General features: G+C 30.8%; 2 protein-coding genes across 2 annotated transcripts; both read right to left on the bottom strand.

The window, feature by feature from the left end:
* Positions 1 to 2122: 2122 nt before the first annotated feature.
* On the bottom strand, positions 2123 to 5152 carry LOC132717763 (5-hydroxytryptamine receptor 2A-like). The gene has a single exon (XM_060701323.1). The coding sequence runs from the start codon at positions 5150 to 5152 to the stop codon at positions 4541 to 4543; it is 612 nt and encodes a 203-aa protein (XP_060557306.1). The 3' UTR covers positions 2123 to 4540.
* A 40-nt stretch (positions 5153 to 5192) lies between these two features.
* On the bottom strand, positions 5193 to 7057 carry LOC132717761 (5-hydroxytryptamine receptor-like). Its single transcript, XM_060701322.1, has 2 exons — positions 6674 to 7057; positions 5193 to 6210 (listed from the first exon to the last, which is right to left on the bottom strand). The coding sequence occupies exon 2, from the start codon at positions 6093 to 6095 to the stop codon at positions 5193 to 5195; it is 903 nt and encodes a 300-aa protein (XP_060557305.1). The 5' UTR covers positions 6096 to 6210; positions 6674 to 7057.
* Between the last annotated feature and the right edge of the window lie 17316 nt (positions 7058 to 24373).

Genomic DNA, 24373 nt, shown 5'->3' with positions numbered 1-24373 from the left:
AAATTAATAGGGATCATCTACTAGTCATACCAACCACAATACCAAATATGAAGACTGTTGACCAAAGCATTCTTAAGCAATAGAACGGACAAGCTTTTTGAACTAAAGGCCCCAGTGATCTTGAGCTTTGGCCCAGCATCCTCAAAATCAATAGGGGTCACCCAATGGTCGTGATCAACCTCCATGCTTTATATAATGACTGTGGGTCAAAGGATTCTTAAGATACTGGGCGGACAAATATTTTAAGTTAAGGACCCTGTATCCTTTGACCCAGTGACCAGAACATCAATATGGGAATATAAAGACTGTGGGTCAAAGGATCCTTAAGTTATTGGGAAGACCAGCTTTTTTAGTCAAGGCCCTTCTGACCTGGACCTTTGACCTAGTGACTTCAAAATCAATAGGGGTCATCTACCAGTCATATCCAACCTACTTATCATGACTAATCTCCACGCCAAATGTATAGACTGTGAGTGAAAGGAATCTTAAGTTGTTGAGCGGACAAGCTTTATATCTTCAAAGGCCCTTTGACCTTGACGTTTGACCCAATGACCTCTTGGGGTCACCTACTTATCATGATTAACCTCTATGTGGGCGGACAAGACTTTTTCAGTCATGGCCCCTGTGACCTTTACCTTTGACCTATTGACATCAAAATCAATAGATGTCATCTATTTATCATGACTAACCTCCATGTTAAATATGAAAACTGTGGGTCAAAGAAATCTTAAGTTATTGGGCGGACAAGGAAAAACGGACAGACTTTGTTGTGCGGGGTATAAAAAACTGTGTATTTTTTAAACGACTAAGAATTATGCAATAAAGAGTTCTTATTCATATGCACTGCACTGCATGTAATCTATCTGTTGTCATCTGTGTAGTTTTAATTGATACATTAATAACTTTTTTATGTTTTGGGTCTTTCTCACCGAAGTTTTAAGTTGAAACCTTTATTTCTAGGAGAGTTATGAATGAAAAACTAAGGTAAAATTAAAGTTATCAAACGGCTAGATATATTTGCAGTTCTTTTAACACTACATTTCTAGTAAACGACATGTAAACAAATAAAGAAAAATTAAATTAAGTTCCATACGTGTAATTAGTTTTAATAAATGTTATGCTCTTGTTGAATTGTGACAGACGGGCGGACGGCGGACAAACAGACGGACGGACACTACCAATATTTTTCTTTATCTTTATGTGCCTTTTTTCACACAAACCCGTGAAAATCCCAACTTAAAACCAATGTTTAGGGTGGTTTCCTTATTTTTAACTATAACTATGAAGGATATGAAGCTCATAGAACATTTTATATTGGTTCGGAAAGACGGACGGGCGGGCAGACGGATTGACAGACGGGCAACGCCAAGAATAGCCCTCCGTCTCTGATGGATGTGGGAAACAACACCAAAAACATTCTTATTTTTCTTACCATTTTATTGATTAAAACAAATCTTTAAAATGCTATATTTTTATATAATAAAAAAATGACTTAAACTGACACCGAAACGGTAAAACAATTTATATCATGAACACAAAACTACAAATATCAAGAAAAAATATATTCGTTAAAATAAATTAAATCTTCAGAGTGATTAAAAATTATGCAAAGTTATTTATGTATATAGAACAACCGAAGTGTTACACAAAATCAAATGTCCACTGTATTAGCATTTAAAAAAATCAAATATTTAATGGTCAAATTGGTACTGAAAAATAACATTTGCATGCGCATGTATTTAAAAATAATTCAACAAAAATACAAAAAAGAGATATTTTATTAACGTCGATTTTGAATAACATAAGTAAAGGGATAACTATGCCTTGTCTCACATCATATTCATACTAACTTGAGAATAAAAAAAAATCAACAGGAACAAAATAAAAATTCAAGAAAGGGCAACCCGCTTAATTATAATCCCGAAAAATGAGAAAACCCTCAATTAACACGGTTTGCAGTGTTTCCTGATTTAACAAAAAACGAAGACATTAGAGTGCATATGATTATAAAAATATAAATTCTTAGGTCAAGTTACACCTCAACATGCAATAATTACGTCAGATATAACGTCAAAAAATGAATTTCTACTAAAATATAATCCAGAGTGGTTTGGGTGTTTTTTTTGTATAACAATGCACTGTTCTTCTATTATAAAACGCGGTCTTTTTCAGCATTATATACTATACATTGAAAAGACTAGCGGCACTATATTACGATTGAAACTTTATTAACATATTTTCTGTAAAGCGACCTTCAGCTTTTAATTATTTATTGGAAAAAAATTGGCACTGTTTCAAATTAAGTCTTTCGGTACTATCACCTATGAAAAGTGCATCATATAATCGTTAAGCCTTCTTCGAAACAGCGCCCCGGTAGCTATTTATAGCGCACAGTGACGTTCGTTTCTAAAAATAGCAGATTGGGAAACGAATCCTCCGTTTTACTAATTTACATTTAGAGCGCGGACCGGTAGATTAGAGGTATTGAGGGGTTTCCGTATTGTTTATGTATTTTATCGGCGACAAATTCATTTTACACCTTAATTCTTTTGATTTTACCGTAATATGAAACGATTTCTCTTCAAAAAATATTTAACCTTTAGAAAATCTGAAAGCCGCTTTAACGAAGATAAAGCGATTCTCTGGACAAACGTAAGCTATTTTTCAAAGACTATTTTAAAGGCTATTTTTAAATACTTATATTAAGACCTAAATCGAAAATATTTTAAACTACCAACAATCGCCATGATTTGCTAATAAATATATTTGTCAACGTTTCATTTCAAGTTACTGGAGGAAAATAAAATAGAATTGAAAAACTGTCAGTAAAAATGTTAAACTTAATTGTTTTGTTGTATTTCCTCCAAAGTTACACAAAACTCAAATTAAACAGGTATAATAACCAGATGCTAGGCCGCAACTTCCAAGTAAACAAGCCTTCTCTTTTAAAAATAAATACATTTATAAATAAAATATCATAAGATCAAAAACATGTTATACATGTTCTTGAAATAATCAATATGAAAAATATAATTAAATTAAGACACTAATTATGTTTTAAAAACACAAATTTGGCGGCATTCTAAAAAAAATCAAAGAAACTGTTTAAGGGACTCCACTGCCTATTGACATTACGGGACTGGAAAAAATTATGTTTCCGAGATGAAAATTCCATTTAATGTAGGTCTTGGCCAAATAACTTGTGTACAAAATTCCAGATTATTCGATCACTCTGTTTTTGTTTTCAGAATATTTGTTCTAATTGTAAATCATGACCCAGAAATGAAAAGTTTTGAAACACTTTATGCACCAACCGTGCTAAGAATCACAAAGAAATAAAAGAAAAAGAAAAAAATGAATAAATTAATTGAAAACTGAAGAATTTTATTTATTCCCTTTTGCATTTGCCCGTTTTCGGTTCCCTAGTTGATCTATCTAATTATTTCATGTTTTCTAAGATTTTGAACCTTAGTGGAGATTTTGTAAAAAACACAAATCTGGTGGCATTCTCAAAATTCACAGAAACTATTATAAATAAAAACCATGATAGTAATTTTCACATCTCCATTTTAACAAGTTTCACGAGCCCATCACTATCTTTTTACGAAAAATTAATGCTTTCCCTTAAAATTTAACAGAAAAAAAATGAAAATGGAAGTGAATATTTCGTTCCATATTTCGGCAATTTTGATTAGTTATAAAAAAATTCCCATATGAATACCAAAAAGGCCTATTTTTAATGAACAATACAAACTACACGGACAATTTTATAATGTCAAAATGAGGTTGCAGTATAAATTTCAATAATAAAGTAGGTAACATTTAACCATTGAAAAAATAAAAATATACATTTAAAGTCTAAAACAAATGAAAAAATAATGATTACAACCTTTGACTATGATCTTTAAAAATATGTATATAACACAAAAATAATGCATGTGTACTTACTTACACACATGCATACCATACATTTGGTATACATATTGTTTTGAGGCATGAAAATGAGGTAAACAAGATGCCGCCTTGATGAATTGAGTGTTTGACACATAAGAAGAACATTCAAGAACATATATATATTTTAAAGTTAAGGCTTCATATGCACCAGACAAAATCTCAATTGCAAAAGATTTCTCGATGTTTTGAGAGTTATTATTTTGATTTATGGTACAATTCACATCTTTGCATTAATAGGTCAATTATGCCCCAAAAAAGATTTCATTTTTTATTTCTCAAAAGTTTTTTTTTTCATTTTTGATATACTTTTATAGTAACTGATTGTCCAACATTTTATTCTGTTACCTTTTTGTTATTAGTACATTTATAGTAATACAGTATTTTGTGTGCAAGTCAAAATACGACTTTCTGTACATTTCGCTTCCTTTATTATACACTACTTTTCAGTTAACAAACATATTGCATGCTCTAAAAGTATTATTATAAAGACTGAAGTTAAAATATATTCGTTTCTGGGGCATAATGTTCCTGAAATGTATTATGTTGCATTAATACATGATATATGAGATGCATTTAAAAACAAGTATCAATCTCTTATCCGGTATTTACCGTAAATAATCTTATGAAAGGCTTTGCGGAAAGAAGGGTTGAATATCGTATATAATATAGGATTTAATGACGAGTTAAAATAGCCAAGCCATAAACAGAAGCTGAACAGTGTGTCCGGGATGTTACAGTGTTCTGCACAAAATGGGGCCAACACCGCTAATACGAAAAAAGGGAGCCAGCAGGCAACGAAAGCACCAGTGATAATTCCTAACACTTTAGCAGCCTTTCTTTCGCGCTTCATTTCCATTTTGTCTTTTCTTTTACGGTCCGCCTCACGCCGTTTCTTCTTTAGTTTCAGTAAGTCATGTTTGTGATTGTTGTTTTCAGAATGTTTTGTGGTGTTTTGATGAGATGTATTGTTGATGTCCTCGGAGTTTGGTATTTCCGTTACATTGGTCACATCAGTTAAGTCTATTTGATCCATGTGCCCATTTGTTCTTTTCGTATAAATAGGTCTGACATTTGGCACTGCCAGGTAACTTCCATTGTTTACATGCGGCGCTTTCGTCTCACATTCTGACATTTGCATTTCTTCGTTCAACGCCGTCGAAACGGCCATAAAAACCTTTTCACACGGGGGTATACCCATAAATTGGGGTCATTTTTAAGAAAAAAACAAAAGTTCTTTTTTAACTTTTTAAATTTCCCGCACATGTTAATTCCCCGGGCCCAGATTTTTTATTCCTCCCGCCAAAGTTTTTCTTCCGAATTCGAGTTCGAGCAACTATATATATCTTAAAATTTAAAAACACCATAAGAACAAGCGGGCAATAGAAAGCGCCTACGGTTGAGAAAACTGTATACACTAAATTCTGACTGATCATGCATATGCCATATTTTTCTGGAATATTATGCCCTTCTTTCCATCCAAACAAAGGTGGTAATGATATGCCTACGGCGACTAACCAAACAACTGCAATCATTTTTAGAATTTGTTTAGCACTGCGTCTTCGAATATAATCTATGTTTGACACACCCCAAAACCTGTCCAATGATATAGCGACGAGGTGAAGAATTGATGCAGTACAGCACAGGACATCAACAGAGATCCAAAAATCACAAATTGTGTTACCTAGATACCAATATACACTGATTTCATAAACCAGGCTTAGCGGCATCACACACACTGCTACAAGAAGGTCCGTCACTGCCAAGGACAATATCAAATAATTTGAAACTCCTTGCAAACTTCTTTCAAGAATTACTGCCGCTATTACAAAAACATTTCCCATAATTGTCGCAAGAATCATGAACGCCAATAGAATACATAATATCACCATTACCGGAGTATCATACTTTGGAACGTGTGAAAATTGCACGTGCGCGTCTTCAATAGACGTGTTTATCCCGGTTGTCCCGTTTGTTCCATAAGTAGTATTCAACAATTCAGTGCTGCTGTTAAAATCGCCAAATATGGCATTGGCAGTCACATTAAACGTCAATACGGTGACTGTTATGTTCCTAGGCACTTCTTCGGTTATGCTCCAATTTTGGGTATATCCTAAACTAGGTAATAATGTAATATTTTCCATATCTTTGATAACTTCTTCTATCACAAGAGCTTGTTTTATGCCTGTCTAATACCTTCCATCATTTCAGATCTCTTCGTGTTATGTAGCCACAGTTGTAACGTTGTTTTTTCTCCTTCTGAAAATAGTAACAAATAACTATTAAGAAGAATACATTAAGAAATAACAATCAAAATTTCTAATGTTCTTCTGTCTAAAATGTTTCCAATTTTGTTAATTTACGAGAAAGATATTGGAAAAATAATCAAAATGTCCAAAAAATGTTGGTTGAAGATCATTAATCATGAAGAAGACAACTTGATCAAGAAAAAATGAATATTTGTACTCTGTTCTTCTTTTATCTGAAAATGAGGAAAATTGTTCTTCTCTTATCAAAAGATAATCCATTCATTTCTGTATAAAAACATCGACATGATACATTGAAAATGTAAAATAAAACACTTTTAAATAATTTGAATTTCAAAAATGATGAGCTTTGTATATATAAAATCTTATTTATGTATCTAATACAGAGAAAAAGACACGGACAAAGTAGAAAATTACTATGAACTAAAATAAAATAACAACTTGGGTGTCCTTACAATTAATTTCCTGAATCCACATGTAAAGTCACAATAATACTTAAATCCAAATCGATTTACAATGATTCTACGCTCAATTATAAAACATTAGATTTCAAACAAATTGTTTAGAAATGAAAGGCACTTTCATTCAATCTTTACAAAATGTCAGAAATCCGGAGGAACACCCCTTTAAGTAACAATTGCCACATATCGTCTGCATGTGACGCTGTCACTTTCAGAAAGCATGTTTTCAATCTCCGACTAATTTACGTCAACAACAGAATTTCCAATAAAGGCACCGTGTATCAAATAACAAATCTAGCGTCAGCGCGTTTCAATTTACAGTGTTTGTCTATTCACTTAAAATAAGCCACCCTGTTTAACGTCTGATAAAGTTCTGTGTTTATTTTGTTTCTTGTATATCCGTTAAAATCATTTGATAACATAGATAAACAAAGAATTGCGTGTGTGTTGGTTCAATCAATAATTGATATCTGTAAATGATCTTTATTTCTTCTAACCATTGTTACTGAAATACATCTTTGTAATAAAATTCTACAAGGTTAAACAACATATTTTGAATTAACGCTTGATTAACGAATTAAAAAAGTTTCAATAAGTTATGAAGTAAAATCACCGTACTAATGACAATGTCGCACCTTAATGGGAGAAATATATTGCAAAACACATGTATTGATGACGTCAGTTAACTTTTCTTACACGATCAAAAAAAAGGATCATTTCTGCAAAGCCTCACCTTAGTTATAGTATTAGCATTACTGCAACTTATCATAAATGAATTTACACCGGTCTCAAAGGTTCATTGTCGTGAATTCAGATGCCATATAAATATTGAAAAATAACAATTCTCACCATTTAATTACACAAGGGGCGTGATCACAGGCAAACATCCAATTAATAACCAAAGATCAATGGCGACAAAACTATAACGGGTTTCATGCTTGTGATCTTATCAGGACTCTTTTACTTTCATAATCTCCTCCGTTGGGGCATTATTGTTTGTAAACATGACGTAATCAATATAAAAAAAAATCTCTACACTATCATACATCTTGCAGCTGATCACGAATCTAGTTTAATTCTAGTCCAAATGGTTCAAATAGTATGAATGTTTATTCAAATAATGTTTCTAAATGACGAACTCTTATAAATAATTTTGTGTTATTGAAATAAATTTTTAATGAAAGTCACATTTGGTTACACCTTTATTCAAACTGATGACAAATCGTTTAACGGCTCTTAAATATTTAAAACAGAAAAAAATCTAAATAAGCTTTGATGTTAGAATTTTTCGCACTGTAAAACAATGTATCTATTTTAAACGATATTCCATACATACTAACCACTTGTGGTACATTTTCTGATCTCTTAAATGCACTACTGTAACAGAAGTTACATTGCAAATATGAACTATTCAAGGTATGATCCACCTAATGCATTACCTCCACTATGAAGAGTATTCAAATATGCTAGAACTACTGTCAACTGCATTGTAACTGAGGGGCGCGGGTTCAAGCTACAGAAGAGGTAACTTTTTTCTCCTTTCTTTTTTCTTTTCTTTGAACATTACTTGTGTCTCTCAGATCTCTCTTGAGAAGAAAAAAGTGTTTTATTTTAATTATGAAATTATTATTGGTATTTATTGGCTAAATTGTGCCAAATTTATTATCAAATATGGTACCTGATAAAATAGTCTAATAAAATAAAAACTAGACGGTAAATGTATATTTGACAAGCACAACAAATATACTTTTAAGAAAATTTATGCAAACTTTGAAAACAGCCCCTGATTTGAGTTAATTTTAGGGATATTTTGAATAAAGCCCACCAAAAAGAAAAAAGATCAAACAACTAATTAAAATGGGTGGGGTAGGGTAACATTTATATACATATTTCAAACATTTGGAGTAGAAACAATAATTTTGCTGAGTCATTTGTTAGCTGAATGCTATTATTTGTTTCTTTTAAAAATGTTCTATAGGAAAACATTTTTTTTATTCAATGATTATAAAATAGAAATTTAGAGTTTCTCATTTCTGAAAAAGAGCCATTTTAATAGCCAAGTTTTACTTAAGAAAAATCTCCATAACTCGTACACCATACGGTAAACTTTGTTTAGATTTTGCATTCTTGTGTCTTTTAAGGTAAATAACTGACCTATGTTGTCAATTTTATAGTTCGTAATAGTGCCCATTAGGGGGCTCATACCTTAAGGGATGACGATGATAAAACATTTAACACATTTTTACCAGCTTCTGTTATGTTTGTTTTACCGTAACTAAGTTAACACCACAATATTAAGATATTCATTAATTTTATGGCTAATATGATCACGACGACAATATTAAGCTATTCATTCATTTTGAGACATATTCCTATACGATTTTGTCGTACGTTTGTTCTTATGGTTAAAACGCCGCTAAATACACCCTTTTTATACTCTTTAATATTTAATAATTGCTCTTTGAAGTTACCACGCAAAATTTGCTAACTGTCTATGGGGAAACAATGTTTCCAACATCAAAACATATAGAATTTGAAAACATTACATCCACAACATTTAATAGAAATGTTATGTTTGCGATTGTCTTCTCATTACAGTAAATGTTTATGTGTAGATTGCGTTATTGACAAAATGAATAACGCTTTGAGACCGGTTATAAATATGTTCACGTTAATTTCACAAGCTTAAGTTCATGTTAATTTCACAACCTTTTTTCACTTCTATATAATATAATGAAAATGGAACATCAAGAAATACACACACGGTACTGTATGTGCAAAATGATTTTGAAAAGACAGGTTACAATAACAAAACCTTAAAGAAATCGACCTTAAAAAAACCAATACAAATTCCTGTAAAATATCAACGTGTTTATTATTGTCACTGCATGACAATTCAGATAAAAACTTTTATCTTATTTTTAGATCAATTAGTTACCGTCAATGAAACAAGTTTAAATGAACTGAGCTTCGTGCAGTTATTTTGTTTAAAATTTAACCACACAGCAAAACCTATGTCAAGCGTTTTGAAGAAATAATTAAACTTAATAATGTTTTACTGTAAAATGTTTCATTTTGTTAAAACCAGTATTTGAAATTGTTCAGGTATTCTGAGTAAATATTAATTTTAGATTATACAATAGTATGAATAGTATGATGTACGTTTAACAAATATTTAGAAAAGAAGAATTTGTTAAACTCCAAAAAGCAAGCCATAACTTCTGTAAAATCCCTTATTTGAATCAGTGCCATGGCATGATATTCCAGCTATAATTTGCCTTAACTGTTAGATTAGTCTACGTTTCATTTCATTGACATTATTGAAAGGGATTTAGTATCGTTATCCTGGAATAAACATCTGTCTGTAGAAATCCAATCGTGCTCTTTGAGGAGAAAAAAGCAATTGAATAGATTGGTGCCTGTCTACGTCTTTGTTAAAATGTCCAAAGATATTAGATTGTGGTATAAAAATAGCGTATTGTCATTTTTCAATGAAAAGGAAACAACAGACCTTATTATTATAAAAATTCCCAAAATGTAAAGTTTAACTAATAATTGCCTTATATATACAAACTGTTCATTGGTCATTAGGAATTACATTGTTTATAACATTTGCAACTTAATAAAGCCTGAAATCCGTTGATATAAGGCAATTGTTAATCTTGTATACTTAAATGTTACAAATTTGCATTTGCCAAGGTATTTGTTCTCGGAAATTATTTAAGTATTTTAAAAGAAATTGTTATTAATCAGTTTTGTAAGTAACAACGCAATATAATTTGAGAAATAAGAAATATAAAACATATAAAAATCGTTCGGTGGTATCATTAATAAATTAAGAAATGTTAATAGATGAGGAGCCGTAAACATGTAGTTAAATATTTGTAAAGCATAGGAAATAAATGCGATATTATTCGAAACTAAGCGATATTATGTGAAGCTAAGCGATATTTTGTAAACAGAAACAACACCTATAAAAGTAGATAATTAGACAGTTTGAAAAGAGCTATTTGTATTTATATGTTATATTTTCCGGGATCATTGAGTCCAGCATCATTTAGTGTTGAGAATTGAGTACTGCTCAAGGCGGTGATAGGGGGCGTGCGGAATGTTGAACGTTTTTCATTATCTCTCATGTACAGAATCAATCAAACCGAGTCTTCAATTTTCATTTAATTTTGCTGTTATAATGCTTCCGAGGTATCACTTTCTTTTCAGATAATTATTTATATTAATCAAGATTTGATGACTTTATATTAACAACATTGGATTTAAAAGCAATAATCATAAAACTTTTAAAAAACTATCTCATAACAATTTTAATTTTTAAACAACTCGACCTAGACAAGGGTTTTTGTGTCAAGTGCAGCAAACTGTTATCCTATTTGTGAATAAAAATCGTTTAAAATTTGACAGTTATCAATAAACAAACGACTCGCACGCACAATTGTTAGAAGCGATTTCCAAAGTCGTGCTCAATAGTACGTGAAAGATAAACAATGTTTACAAGAACTCAATCAAGTGTAATTTGATATACTTTAATGGAAACTGTCCTTAATCAGTAACATGACAGGTCAAGTTTCGTATTTCGTAATTGCACGCTATGAGAAACAAGGACTTGATATTTGTTTTAGGGAAATGAATTGGTTGTTGATATGGAGTGTTATGATTTTTTTCTTCGTTTTTATCAAAGAGGGAATGAATCAAACATATTGTACCCAATAGTGTCGGCAATTGTTTTTGTTAAATTCAAGATAAAGATAAAATAGGATAAAGTGCTTTATGACATTAAACATTAAGGTTATTTCATTTGTCATAAATTATTTTTGAAACAAACAAAATGCGACCACTGTTCATCAAAATTTAAAAATTAATTTACAACCATTCACTTGCATGTTATGTAGCATTATTTTGAACGTGATTTGATGAATCCTATTGCGTAAAAGATAATTTGAATATGCGATATAAATATGCGTTAGTTCTATTATTAATAATAAGTGTAAACATGCTTTTTCATGCCATGGTTATAATGCATACTACGCAAAAATACATAATAAATTACTGTAATTTACTACAACGTCGCATTTGTTTTAATTTACAGTTGTTATTTAAATATACTGCCGCAGTGACATTTCACCCATGAATGATTAATGATAAATTGAAAGTATATTAATCTACTTTAAATTACAAAACAAATTTTTATAAAAGCATCAATTGTTGGGATCCCAAGAATCTAGCATATATTAACATAACATACTAATATGAAACAAACCTACGTGAACACAAAAAAGCGTGTAAGGGTCTTAAATATTTAATAGAGGTAAATGATAAAGAACAATAGTATTTTAGCCATATAAAGTAATAAAATCCATCATCTGATATAAAGCCCCCGCCCATATCTGATAAAAGGCACATTGTGCCTCAGAAATCTATTTTTTGAGAAATGACAAACATGAGTTCAATTATGTTTTAATAATGGATTTAGAGCATATAAGATGTTAAACAACTGAAGAAAGTTGTGCTGAATGCACAGTTATGTGCAGTAATGTGTCGTTAAGGTAACAAAGTGTAAACAAAGTATTGTTTTCACTTCCCTTCAAAATACTCATTTACTATGTTTATACCCATTGCCAACAGAGCAAACGAAGTAAAATGTATTTCATTTACGTGGCAACTGAATATATCTTTGAACACTGTAACGAGATACGATAATTTAAATGTTTTTGAGAAATAAAAATGATAGTAATTTTTACACACAATGTGCCTTTAAAGCAAGATAAATTACTACGGCAGCTACTGAACTAGATGCTATATATGTAAACAATGTGCATATGTTAGAAAACTGTTTGATGTCTAAATTTAGCAAATGGACATTACCTCATTTTAAACATACACATGGGAATAATATCAGATATTTTAAGAGATGATCAAGGACATTCAACATTAAATTACTGTTTGATCAGCACTGTTGATGTATTAGTATGTTGACCCATTAGTATAAGGTCCTGACAGAGGTCTTTGTAGTCATAAAGTAGGCCAGTATGTGCGTTTGAATTATTTTGCGCATAGTTTCTAAAAACTATTTTTGTTATGTTTCATTATATAGAATAGAGAAAAACAGAGTCCCTTAAGAAAGCAGAATCCCTTAAGAAAGCCCAACACGCCAAAATTGAAAATGCTGCAGGCTCGGTTTAATTGACGGTACTTGAAAGTTACCGTCAACGCCCCTTAGCACCGGCTTAAAAAGAATTCAACATTTAAACATGAAAATTGACAAATTTTGAATTAAGAAACATCCGCACACTGATTACCAGAATGAAGTATTTACTAGCCATTGAATATAATGACATTACATTAACTTGGAAAGTAATTTCTCGTCCACAACGCTTTCTTTTAAATATAATGCAATAAATGTTACCAAGTGCTTTTCCTTTCGCTTAGGTTTGGGCAAAGCAGTTCAAATAATGATTTGTTTTATACATTTGTTAAAAAAAGTTTAAAAAGTAATTAAAGAATTCATAGTCAGTAATTGATTGGCGCACCTATAACAAAATAATGCACGGAGTCGTAGGTGGTAATGTGTAAATAACAGATGCAAAATACTCAAATACTAAACAGAACTCTCAATAATTTACAGGAAAATTTGTAATCTATCAGCAAGCAATACTAAATTACACATTTACAGTACTGATAATCAATATAAAAACTTGTAAATCTACAAATTAAAGTCAAATGGTGCTGCAAGTGAATTGTTTTAATCGTTGTTGTTTTGGAAAGAATCAACGGATGGAAACACAAATTTAAATTTACTAGAAAGTATTGATTACGCATGATATTAATTCATTTTTTATATTCCAAATGAAAGGTTTTGTATCGGTTCGTTTAAAACACTTATTTGTCAATTAGATTTGACAACAGAACGGAAACTTGTATTTTTAAAAAAAATGATATTCAATCAGGCTTCGTATTTCAAAATTTCAGATAGAATTTAATTTCAATTTGCATGAACAAAAGAAACAATTAAATGCATGTTCACATAATTAAGAACGCGTAACGCAAAAGATGTCGCGCAGAATAAACGAATCAAAAATAGTACATGCTAAAAATATTGACAATCAATTTTTATTCACCTTTGTCAATTGCAAAGATTTGTATTCCTGTACATAGCCTTGTAAATACATATACTGTTTCAGTGGTGTTGAAATAAATTAATAACATTTAATTCATTGTTTGCAAAGGTAAAATTATGAAAAAGACATTTAAAAAATCCAAATGATACACCTTACAGATTGTACCGATGGCTTTCCATCTTTTGCAACCCATAAAGTTGTATAATAAATCCAAATAAATCATTATTAGATCATATCTAATCAGTTTAGCGTCGTTTTCATTTCCAGTATCAAATGCTACATTCCTTTCTACTTGACTGTTACAAATATTTTTTATCAAATCCTAAGTGTATTCTTACTGCGTCCACGCCCCCTAGCATCGGTTTAAGCAGAATTCAACACTTAGGAAAATAACTGAAAAGAGTCATTTGAATCTTTAGCATTTTTTTTTTGTAATCTGTTTCCTAGCCTTACATTTTATATGAGTTTTTCTAACGTTTATTAATTGCTTGTTAATATGTTTAGACATAACCTTATAATTTTTTCTTAATTTGACAATAGATTTTATCAGCTCAGACATTTCGTCCAATTAAAACCTATCATTTTTTTCGTAATGCGATTTACAAAAATGGCTTTCATAAGATTGCTTTCCTTTAATTAACAACTTCTCTAGAAAAATGAAATGAAAATCTAAATTATTTAATTGTTTGAATTGGCTTTGCCCGGATGAAGTGATGCCGTTACAAAAAAGTTTTCAGAGGATTTGAATGAAAGCAATCCTGAATACATTGCAAGTGTATAAATAAATATACAGATAGGTAAATGTGGAAAAAAATATGGAAAAAATATCGCTTTACATACCCCGTATATTGACAACAACACATCTTAAAACTCATAAACTAAATATATATATACAAATTTCCTTTGAAAATTGGCATTTGAAATTTAAAACAAAACCCGAATACATTTCAAGCGTATACATTAATACACAGCTAGGAGAATGTAAAATTTGTGGCAAAATTTGCTACAAATATTTCAGTATTCCGTATATTAACAATGGAACATCTCAAAATTCAACTAACTAACTTAACTAAATATAATTACTATTTCCCCTGAAAACTACCATGTAAAAGTGAATTTTGTAAGAAATAAACATCAGACAAAGAATTAAAACTGTCTGTACAATCGGTCATAATCTACTAGTTTATAAAATAAGGACAATTTCATTATTTTGTGGCAAACAAATACACGGAAACAACATTTTTTGAAGTTTTCAAATACATTTTTATTCGTCACGAGTCAATAAAATAATAACTAAAAATGTTAAGTACAACATAAAGCAAACGCCAAAAGCTTGTTAAAGAAAGACATTAAATTAGTTCATGGATATTTTTGCTGATATGCACGAGTATTTGTTTGTTTGGCTTAACGACGCACCAACACAGTACATGTCATATGGCACCAAAACAGGAAAATTGATTTGGCTAACCTCGCGTGTAACAAACTTATGCAACACCAGGTGTCAAAACCATCACACATTGTCTAAGAATTGCAAAGATTCCAGTAATTCAAACTAATTAAGTCGCCCCTTACAATCAAGCAATGATACACAGTGGCTGCAATTCTGATGCCCCAACCATTTAAGACAACACCTCAGCCACAGGCGGTATTGATTCTTCACTATACTGGTCGCATTGGCAAGATTATGTCAACATCGGCAAAATCATCAGGAGCACATTCCGTTCAATTACCCTTAATATAATGTGACTTTTATATAACATCATATCGTGCTTACAAGATATAAACCGTGTTCGATAAAGCTGATACATCCTTTTTTTGAAATCAACCATGTATTGTAATGATGGTTTATTAGACGCCATTTTTTATTATAAATATCACGTTTGTTAATATATGAAATGTAGACTGGGAAAGTGTTCCTTTTCTGCTGATCTCAACCACTAAAATAGTCTCACTATATTTTATGCCTTTGAGTGTTAACAAATATCCTTTTTATTTTATGATATGCTACGATGTTAAGATACTAAAATTACTTAGAGCAATTGATGATTTATTTTGTAACATTTCTTCAAACTTGCAATTTCTTATCAATTACATTATTCCGTTTGTCAAAAGCTAAATAAACCAAACACGTATGATACTGAAAAAATAAGATGTCTTTTTTAATTTTACCTATGAAATATGGTGCTATATCAGTCAAATTTATTTCATATTTTTTAAAAATAAATATGAAATATAAATATGAAAGTGGGCGGAGTCAAAACTCATATTTATTTTAAGGGACTTCTTTCGCCATTTTGTTTGAAAAATCTGATAAATACAAACAATTTTTTTGTTGAATTTTGTTTTGAAAACTATCTAGAATGATAGAAATGGTCTAAGTAAGAAAATAAATCCGAACACCAATATCTTTTATTCAGATATTAACGCTGTACAGACGTTTAAAAAGTTGTTTACGTGACGTCACAATCTAGCACTAAATTTCGCGTGCTAAACAAGACGATACTTATAGTACTGCGCGCTATATAATTGCAGTTGCGTAGCAGGCAAGGGGGGTCATAACCATTTTTCTTTGATAATGAAAGTAAATAAAAAGTTTATTTTTTCGTTTTTCGTGAAATATGGTATATTTTTTTCACTCGACATGATAAAATGCCTCATATTTTCACTCGCCGTCCCGGCTCGTGAAAATATGTGGCATTTATCATGTTTGGTGAAAAAATATTCCATATTTCACTCAAACGAAAAAATATCCTCTTAATATTATATAATCCATATGTCTCTTTTTGTTAATGCGAATATGACATTATTTCCAGCAGCCGTCTAAATGTAAGGAAATCTGAAAATATTTGTCGTAAATAATAAATACAACATTTATTCACTGCTAAAGACAAACTTTAGACAATCTATGTTTTAATGTATTAAATTTATTTATATACTTAAGAAGTTTTTACATTTAGAAGGTCTAAAAAACCCACTCACCTTGCATATGTATGAATTTATTGCATGTCCGCAGTATTTATCAACTATTTGTTTTGCACATCTTGCACGAATGCAAAAACAAATATTCTATAGGCAACACGATATGTGGCATCAAATTCAGTTTAGTTTTACCGGCTATTTAAGTTTGACAACTATTTCAACATGATTGTGTAACACCTCCAAAGAAGGGTTTTTATCGTTGCATATTGAAATTAATGTTTGTTTTAGTAAGTGGATTAATCGCAGATGCTGTCTGACAATATTTGTTCCAATTTTGTATTCACAACAACTACTAGTATCCGATTTCTGAAAGCTATCAGTCAATATTATAAAATTACAATTGAAATTGTATTGTAAGAATTTCCATAGTTAGTTCTATTTTGTATCTAATGCTTTTAAACAATAATCAAAAAATCAATCATTCTGTCATTAGAGTATTGCTCCATTATTAAAAATAATCAAGATTAATGTCTATTACATTAGCCAGTTCATTATTCTGTGCTTTGTAATTAACACTTTCACCTAATTTATAAATCTTTTTCGTGAAGGTTCGATTAGAAAATTCATTACTTAGATCTTTATCAATATTGAAACCGATGTATCATAAGAATCCATTTTTCATGTTAGTTTAGTTTAATATAAGATAAGATACTTATAGTACAGTCCCTTGGGACCTTTTGTGCAAAAAAGGTCAATGGATAAATGTAATACCAATGTAAAATCATGGTACATTTTAAGAAATCCAAGATGGCCGCCAAGATGGCCGCCAAATTATTGAAAAGTGGCTAATACGCAATTTATATGATAAAATTAGTTCTTTTTTTGTATTTATTTTGGTACAGGCGATGTTAAAACTTCGCATCCTATTGGCACATTATGAAAAAGGGTCTTTTTCCTTTTTCATTTACATATACTCTTGTTTTTATAGAGAAATTTTGCTAAAAAAACACAAAAAAGTATCAAAAATCGACATGGGGCTGTTATTTTTTTCCTATCAGTCGAGGCATAGTGGTGAAAACTAATATTTTTTACCATATTATACAAAGACCTGATCAACAACTTACTAAATGTACCCTTATTCTTATTTTTTATTGTGTAATAATGTGAATTCTGACATTCCTAAAGTGGGTGGGGTACACGAAAAAAGCGTCCCAATTTCTATTGAACTGATATATAACGATTATTAAGACTAAGAATAACCAACAAGATTACATTTTAAAATGTTCTTAAGTCTTTAATTTTTTAAAAGGTAGATTTTCATTCTACCAACAACATTAATTGGTTCTGTTGCCATGGCAACAAAGTGGTAAAATGAGAGAAACCCGGTTACGTATGAGTCTTTCAGTTTTATCATTTCAAGCATGTTGTAGAAGTTAATGTCATGAATATGCATTACAGAATTCAGAGTTGGATACATTTGAAATATAAAAAAAATCTTTGCAAATTTCACTACATTTACTTTATATGAAAAAAAACACAAATTTGAATTAAAACATCGGTAACATTTTGCTGAACCGTTACTGTAACAATAAAAACGCTTAAAGTTTTAGAGGCAAAAGACAATAATGAAATCTACTCAGAGTTATAATGAAAAATAAAATGTATGCTTGATGTTTGGCCCGATTTGAGAAAAAAACTTTTCAACATTCTTCATTTATTGGTCATTAAATAATAATAATAAATAACAAATAAAGCAAAAAAAATCCCACAGATCAAATGTGATAAAAGGAATAGACAATATGTCAATATGTTGTGATGAAGAACGTCTTCAAGATAATGTACAACAGATGCATCTCGAAAACCTAAATAATTGTGTACTCATCTTAATGCAATACACAGCTTAAATATTTTAACAGTTGGAAAAACATGGATAAAATTACCATTTTGTGTTAGAAATTTGACACTTTCTTCTATTTTAAAAAATATAGTGCAGCATAAATTATAAATCCTGTATAGATGTCTTGTTACGCAAAACAAATAGGCCATATTCCACCGTTGCATCAAAATTCTTTATAAATTATTTTGTGACCTTCAGGTCAGACCACCCAATGCTTTGTTATACGGTCAGTATCTCTCAAATGATCATCAAACTCCGGACTGTTCATCAAATGGAATCTTGTCTTATTACCAAAGACAAACCCTCTATTTAAACACATAAAAATAGAGACAAACAGAATCCCTAAAACGTTGTATAGAATCTCCATTGTTTTACCTATTGAAAATCGGATACAGTAGGGACAAACTCCAGTATGCATAAAGAACAAGCTACAGAAGAATGTACATAAAACTAAAACTTAAAAGTCTCACATTAATTATAAAATGTAAGTAACTCCGATATGTAAACAATATGAGTTTTGTAACCGCAGTCTCACTTTGTTCCTTAGAAATATGTGACTATTTAAGAAGATGGCGGTATGTTTCAAAATATTATTATAAATCACGTTGAAAAGAATTTAAGAGTATGTTTATATGCAAATAGTTTTACATAGTCATATCTAGATTTGTATAATTGTTGAAATTTCATTTAATGTCGAGTATTCTTTTTTAATGTTTATAATTATGATATAAATTTGTTGATTTTAACGCATTTGAACATGTTATATATATATGTATCAGAAAGGTACTTAATAAATTTGGTGTAATGATAGATTTTGATTTTGTTAATTGTCGTCACGTAGTAATAAGCAATAACTGATATACAGGTAAGCATTTAAATAAAATCTCAAAGACGTATCCAAAATTCATATAAGCTTTCTGTTTTAAAAAAGTCAATATAAAAGTGCAGTTTCAATGTAATTGGAGATGAGGAAAAACAGCATTTCTCAAATTGTCCGGTAGAATGTAATGTACATGAACACTATTGTGTTAAGTTCAGGACGTATTTGAATTTGGAATCAGGATGAACATATGACTTTGAATTCTTTATTTTACAAACAATTTTACTGTTTGTTTTTTTTTTATTTGAATAAGCCAAATTTCATTTCTTACAGACTTTGTTATTCTGATTTGCCTTAAAAGATGGACAGAAGGTGTCAATATTTTGAAATAATGCACGAAGGGAAACATATTAAGGTCTTCCTCAGTAGAGCAGGAAAGTCGCCACAAAGCCTTTTAAAGTGTTGATATGACGTAAAAATAGGCTATTATTTGATAAAATTTGACAGAAATTTTGTTTTGTTGTTTTTTTGCATAAATTGGATTATTGTATATCTTACTCATAGAAGTTAAAAATAGAACTGACAATGCATAATGTTTTCAAATATTCTCAGAAAGAAATAAAAAGATCTTGAACTTTTATATGTATGGCTTTTTCAGATGGGACTAAACCAACATTGGTAATCGCCTTCCGCGTATCAGAAAGGGGATTATAGGAATGGACTCCGTCTGCCAGTCTGTTTGTCCGTAACACTTTCGTGTCCGCTCCATAACGTTTTAACCCCTGAACATTTATAACTTGGCACAAGTGATCACCATAACGAGACAATATGCAGAGCGCAATAATTGGGTTGCTACCCCCAATGTCAAGGTCACACTTTAAGGTCAAATGTTAAAAGTCTTCATTTAAATATAAAAAAATCTACATTTCGTGTCCGCTTCATAACTTTTTTAACGCTGTAAAGTTTTGAAATAACTTGACACAATGGATCACCGTTATAACACAACGTGAAGTGCGCAATATTTGGGTTGCTACACAAAAGGTCAAGGTCACACTTTAAGGTCAAATGTTAAAAAGTCTACATTTTGTATCTGCTCCAACATTTTAACCGCTGAAATTTAAAAAAAGATATCTTGGCACAATTGATAACTAGTATAAGAGCATTTGCAGAAGCCAAAGATTGGGTTTCTACACTTAAGGTCAAAGTCAACTGTATAAAAATTTACATTTCTTGTCCCCTCCATAACTTTTAAACCTATGAAATTTTGTTTAAATAGCTTAGCACAATTGATCACCATTATGAGACGATGTACAGATCACAATAATTGAATTGCTACCCCAAAGGTCAGGGTCACATTAACAGTTTATATGTTAGAAAGTCTACATTTCGCGTCTGTCTCTAACTTTTAAACTGGCAGAAGTGATCAACATTATGACACCATTGGCAGAGTACAATAAGCAAGTCACAACCCTGAAGGTCAGGGTCACACTCAACGGTCCAATGCAAAAACATTTTTTTTTCATGTCCGCTCTATAACTTATTGGCAATTCAAAGGTTTTAAAAATACTTAGCACAAATGATCCCCACCACAACGCAATCTACAGACCTCAACATCCAGGTCGCTGCAACCAAGGTCAAGGTTATATGTTCTCCATAACTTTTTGACTTTATGGAAGATTTTACATAACTTTGCACAAATAATCGCCATCGTGAGACTATGTGCTTATGATATGCATGACACAACATCAAAGTCATGGTTGGTAAAAAGTCAAGAAGTTCACATTCATATTTCTTGCGAAGTGCCGGAGTAATCTTTCTTTACACAGTGTAAATATAGGAAAACATGAAAAAATATTCTTCTCCATAACTGCAGGACCTAGTATAGAATACAATTTTTGCTTAAATCACGACCTTATGCCAGCTAAAAAGAATAACTTCTCCCAAAACCGATGCCTATACCTAATTATTTCTGTTGTTGCTTTGTATAGACCAGTACAAAATTTATTCAAATGAAATTTTAACCCACTCCTTGGGTCAACTTATTTCATATGGAGACAGATTAGAAATCTTTTTAAAATCAAATTTTTTCCCAAAACAAATGCACAAATCTTAGATTTGGGGTTAAAAGCATTGTCAAAAATATCTTAATTTATTTTTCAAATCTTGATAATCTGGTCAAAGTTGACCTTACTGTAGGAGTATTTTACTTTGTGTTATAAAGAAAATGCTTTGAAAACTTTCTTCTCCATAAATAAAATGCTTTGATATTTAAGTGTGAAGCATTCATTCTATGACCATATCAATTTATGTCATGATATAAATCATATAATAGTAATTATACACTACTCCTAAGCTTGGTAAAGTCAATGAAAGGGCTGGGTCTGGGTTATACTTCAATTTCAACACTTCTTTGTTGATAGCTTGAAGGTTGGTTAAACTATCTGACTTTCGTGGATAAATAACCAGAAGAGCAATGACCAATTTTTACTAAGCTACGGTACTAACTTTTTTGACAGACAAATGACCGTCCGAGATCAATTGTTATCTGTGGAACAAGAGACGCCTGGACTTCACATCCGACACTCTCCGTAAAGTGCTAAGTTTGCAGGCACCAAACAATGGTCATGAGTCTGGATTAAAACAAGAGCCGGTTGAACCAGGTGATGCTCACTGACTAGGTTTTGGACACACGCCCGGCGACTATATGCTCCCCCATAATTTTTCGGGGAGCATAAAAATGGCCCTGCCTAGATGTCGATTTTTATATAAAAAACTCTTTATGTCAGAAACCACAATACAAGACCATTTGGTTGGAAGACTTGTCTTGTGTTCCTCTTTGATTGTTCATATCATGGCCCCACTGGTATAAGGTGACCTAGAATTTAAGACCTCGTGACTTACTTTCTTGTTTTTGAAGCTTAAGATATTTGGATAACAGATACAATATGACATGCCAGCTGACCTTAATCTTTTCTAGTGATCTCTTTGTACCGGTATTTTGATTGTAAAATTTCAGATGCAGAATTATACACTGAGATCAGTTGACCTAGAATTTTATCTAATGCAAGTTAGAATTTCATAATACAAGCTACAACCAAAAAGTTTGAACTCAACAATAAATTCGATTGTCATTAAAATTTGATATTGGTTGACCTAGAATTTGAAACAGTGACCTATTATTCTCGTTTTAGCAGCAAAGTCTTAAATGTTTACCCTATGTACAGTTTCAAACATTTAAGTTTTGATAATGTTTATATACATTCTACCTTAAGACTGCCTTTTACTTATTATTATCCTTTCCAAACATAACAACATTCACATTTGACATGACCTTTTTCTATGTATAGCAGTTTGAAAAAGCAAATGCATGATGCAAATTCTTGAAATAAATTTATTCATCTAATTTCAAAATATCAGCTGTTATCTGTGTTGATAATTTGCTAGAATTAAATGTAACAACATGCTTAAAATGCTAAAAGTTGAAATTGTCATACGTTTCGGTTATGTCTTCATTTTACTTCTCCGTTGCCATGGCAACTGAACATGTTGAATATTGATAAACAAAATATCAGTCTAAGTTTCTTAATCATTTATAACTTTAGGTACATGCCAAAGTGCAATACATGAAGACTATTCATAGTTTTAATTATCATAAAAAACCAGTTAACAAAATACTGAGACTTAGTTTCCGTTACCCCACCCATTTTAAGAATATCTGAATCCACATTCTTTTACAATAAAGATAAAAAATAAGGGTGGTATTAATATGATCTTGTTCAAGTCTTTGTAGTATATAGTAAAAAAATTCATTTAAACCGCTATGCCTTATCAATTTTTTGATAATTTTATCATGCATTTTTTAGCAAATTTATCTATGAAATTCAGAGAATATGAAAAAAATAATGGAAATGCCTCCATTTTCATATTGTTCCAATAGGATGTGAAGTTTTAACATCACCTGTACCAAAATAAATACAAAAAAGAACTAATTTTATCATATTAATTGCGTATTAGTCATTTTCAATAATTTGGCGGCCATCTTGGAGGCCATCTTGGATTTCTCAAAACGTACCATAATTTGACATGTCTACCCAAAATTTTTGAAAACCTCAAACATTTAGCTTTACATTAGTATAACATTTATCCATGGACCTTTTTTGCACACAAAAGGTCCTCAGGGACTGTACTTTTAATAGTTTCAAAGATAAAATGTCAAAGATAAAATAAATAAATCCCCTAGTCTCATTAAATGTCAGACTCCATGTACTGAACAAAATATGACACAAACACATAAAAAACTTGCACAAAAATAAGTAAATGATTTAAGTCAAACCAGAATGTGCTGTTTTAGCTAAATGTAATTATTCAGAAATGAAATGTCTGCAAATTCATTTTACTACAAATTTACTTTATCAAAGGCATTTTTATGCCGTTTTAGACAAATAAAATGTAAACAATTTAACATGGAATAGTTGAAATTTCAGAAAGTAACAGTCGATTAAAAATTTATATCGTGTATCTGTTTCAAAAAACCGTTGTTAAAAATGCACCCAGAAAAATGAAAGGAACACATTAACATATGAAAAAATAATGTAAAATTCAATAAATGTCTTAATCGTAACTATGTTTCGCATGTTTCCGAACATCTTGTGTAACCGGAGTAAAGAAAGATTATCTATTTTTATGTCTTAAAATACGTCTATAGATTATGCAGGGTGTGAAATTGCACCTTGGTTAAATCTGATATTTCGTTATGCAAACTTGTCTTATTTGTAACACGACAAGGTAGGTTTACTTTTACGTAATTGCTTTTAATAATTAATAAAAGAAAACGTGTTTGTAAGAAAACTGATTATTTGTTGATAAAAATCTAACACTGTTATAAAACAGTTTCTTCTTTACTTAACAACAAAGAAAACACAGAGGAG

This window comes from Ruditapes philippinarum, unplaced genomic scaffold, assembly GCF_026571515.1.
Source record: "Ruditapes philippinarum isolate M1 unplaced genomic scaffold, ASM2657151v2 ctg10053_1_1_1_1, whole genome shotgun sequence".
NCBI classification, from domain to species: domain Eukaryota; kingdom Metazoa; phylum Mollusca; class Bivalvia; order Venerida; family Veneridae; genus Ruditapes; species Ruditapes philippinarum.
The sequence above is the reverse complement of the archived record's forward strand: the minus strand, read 5'-3'. Positions and strand labels throughout refer to the sequence as shown.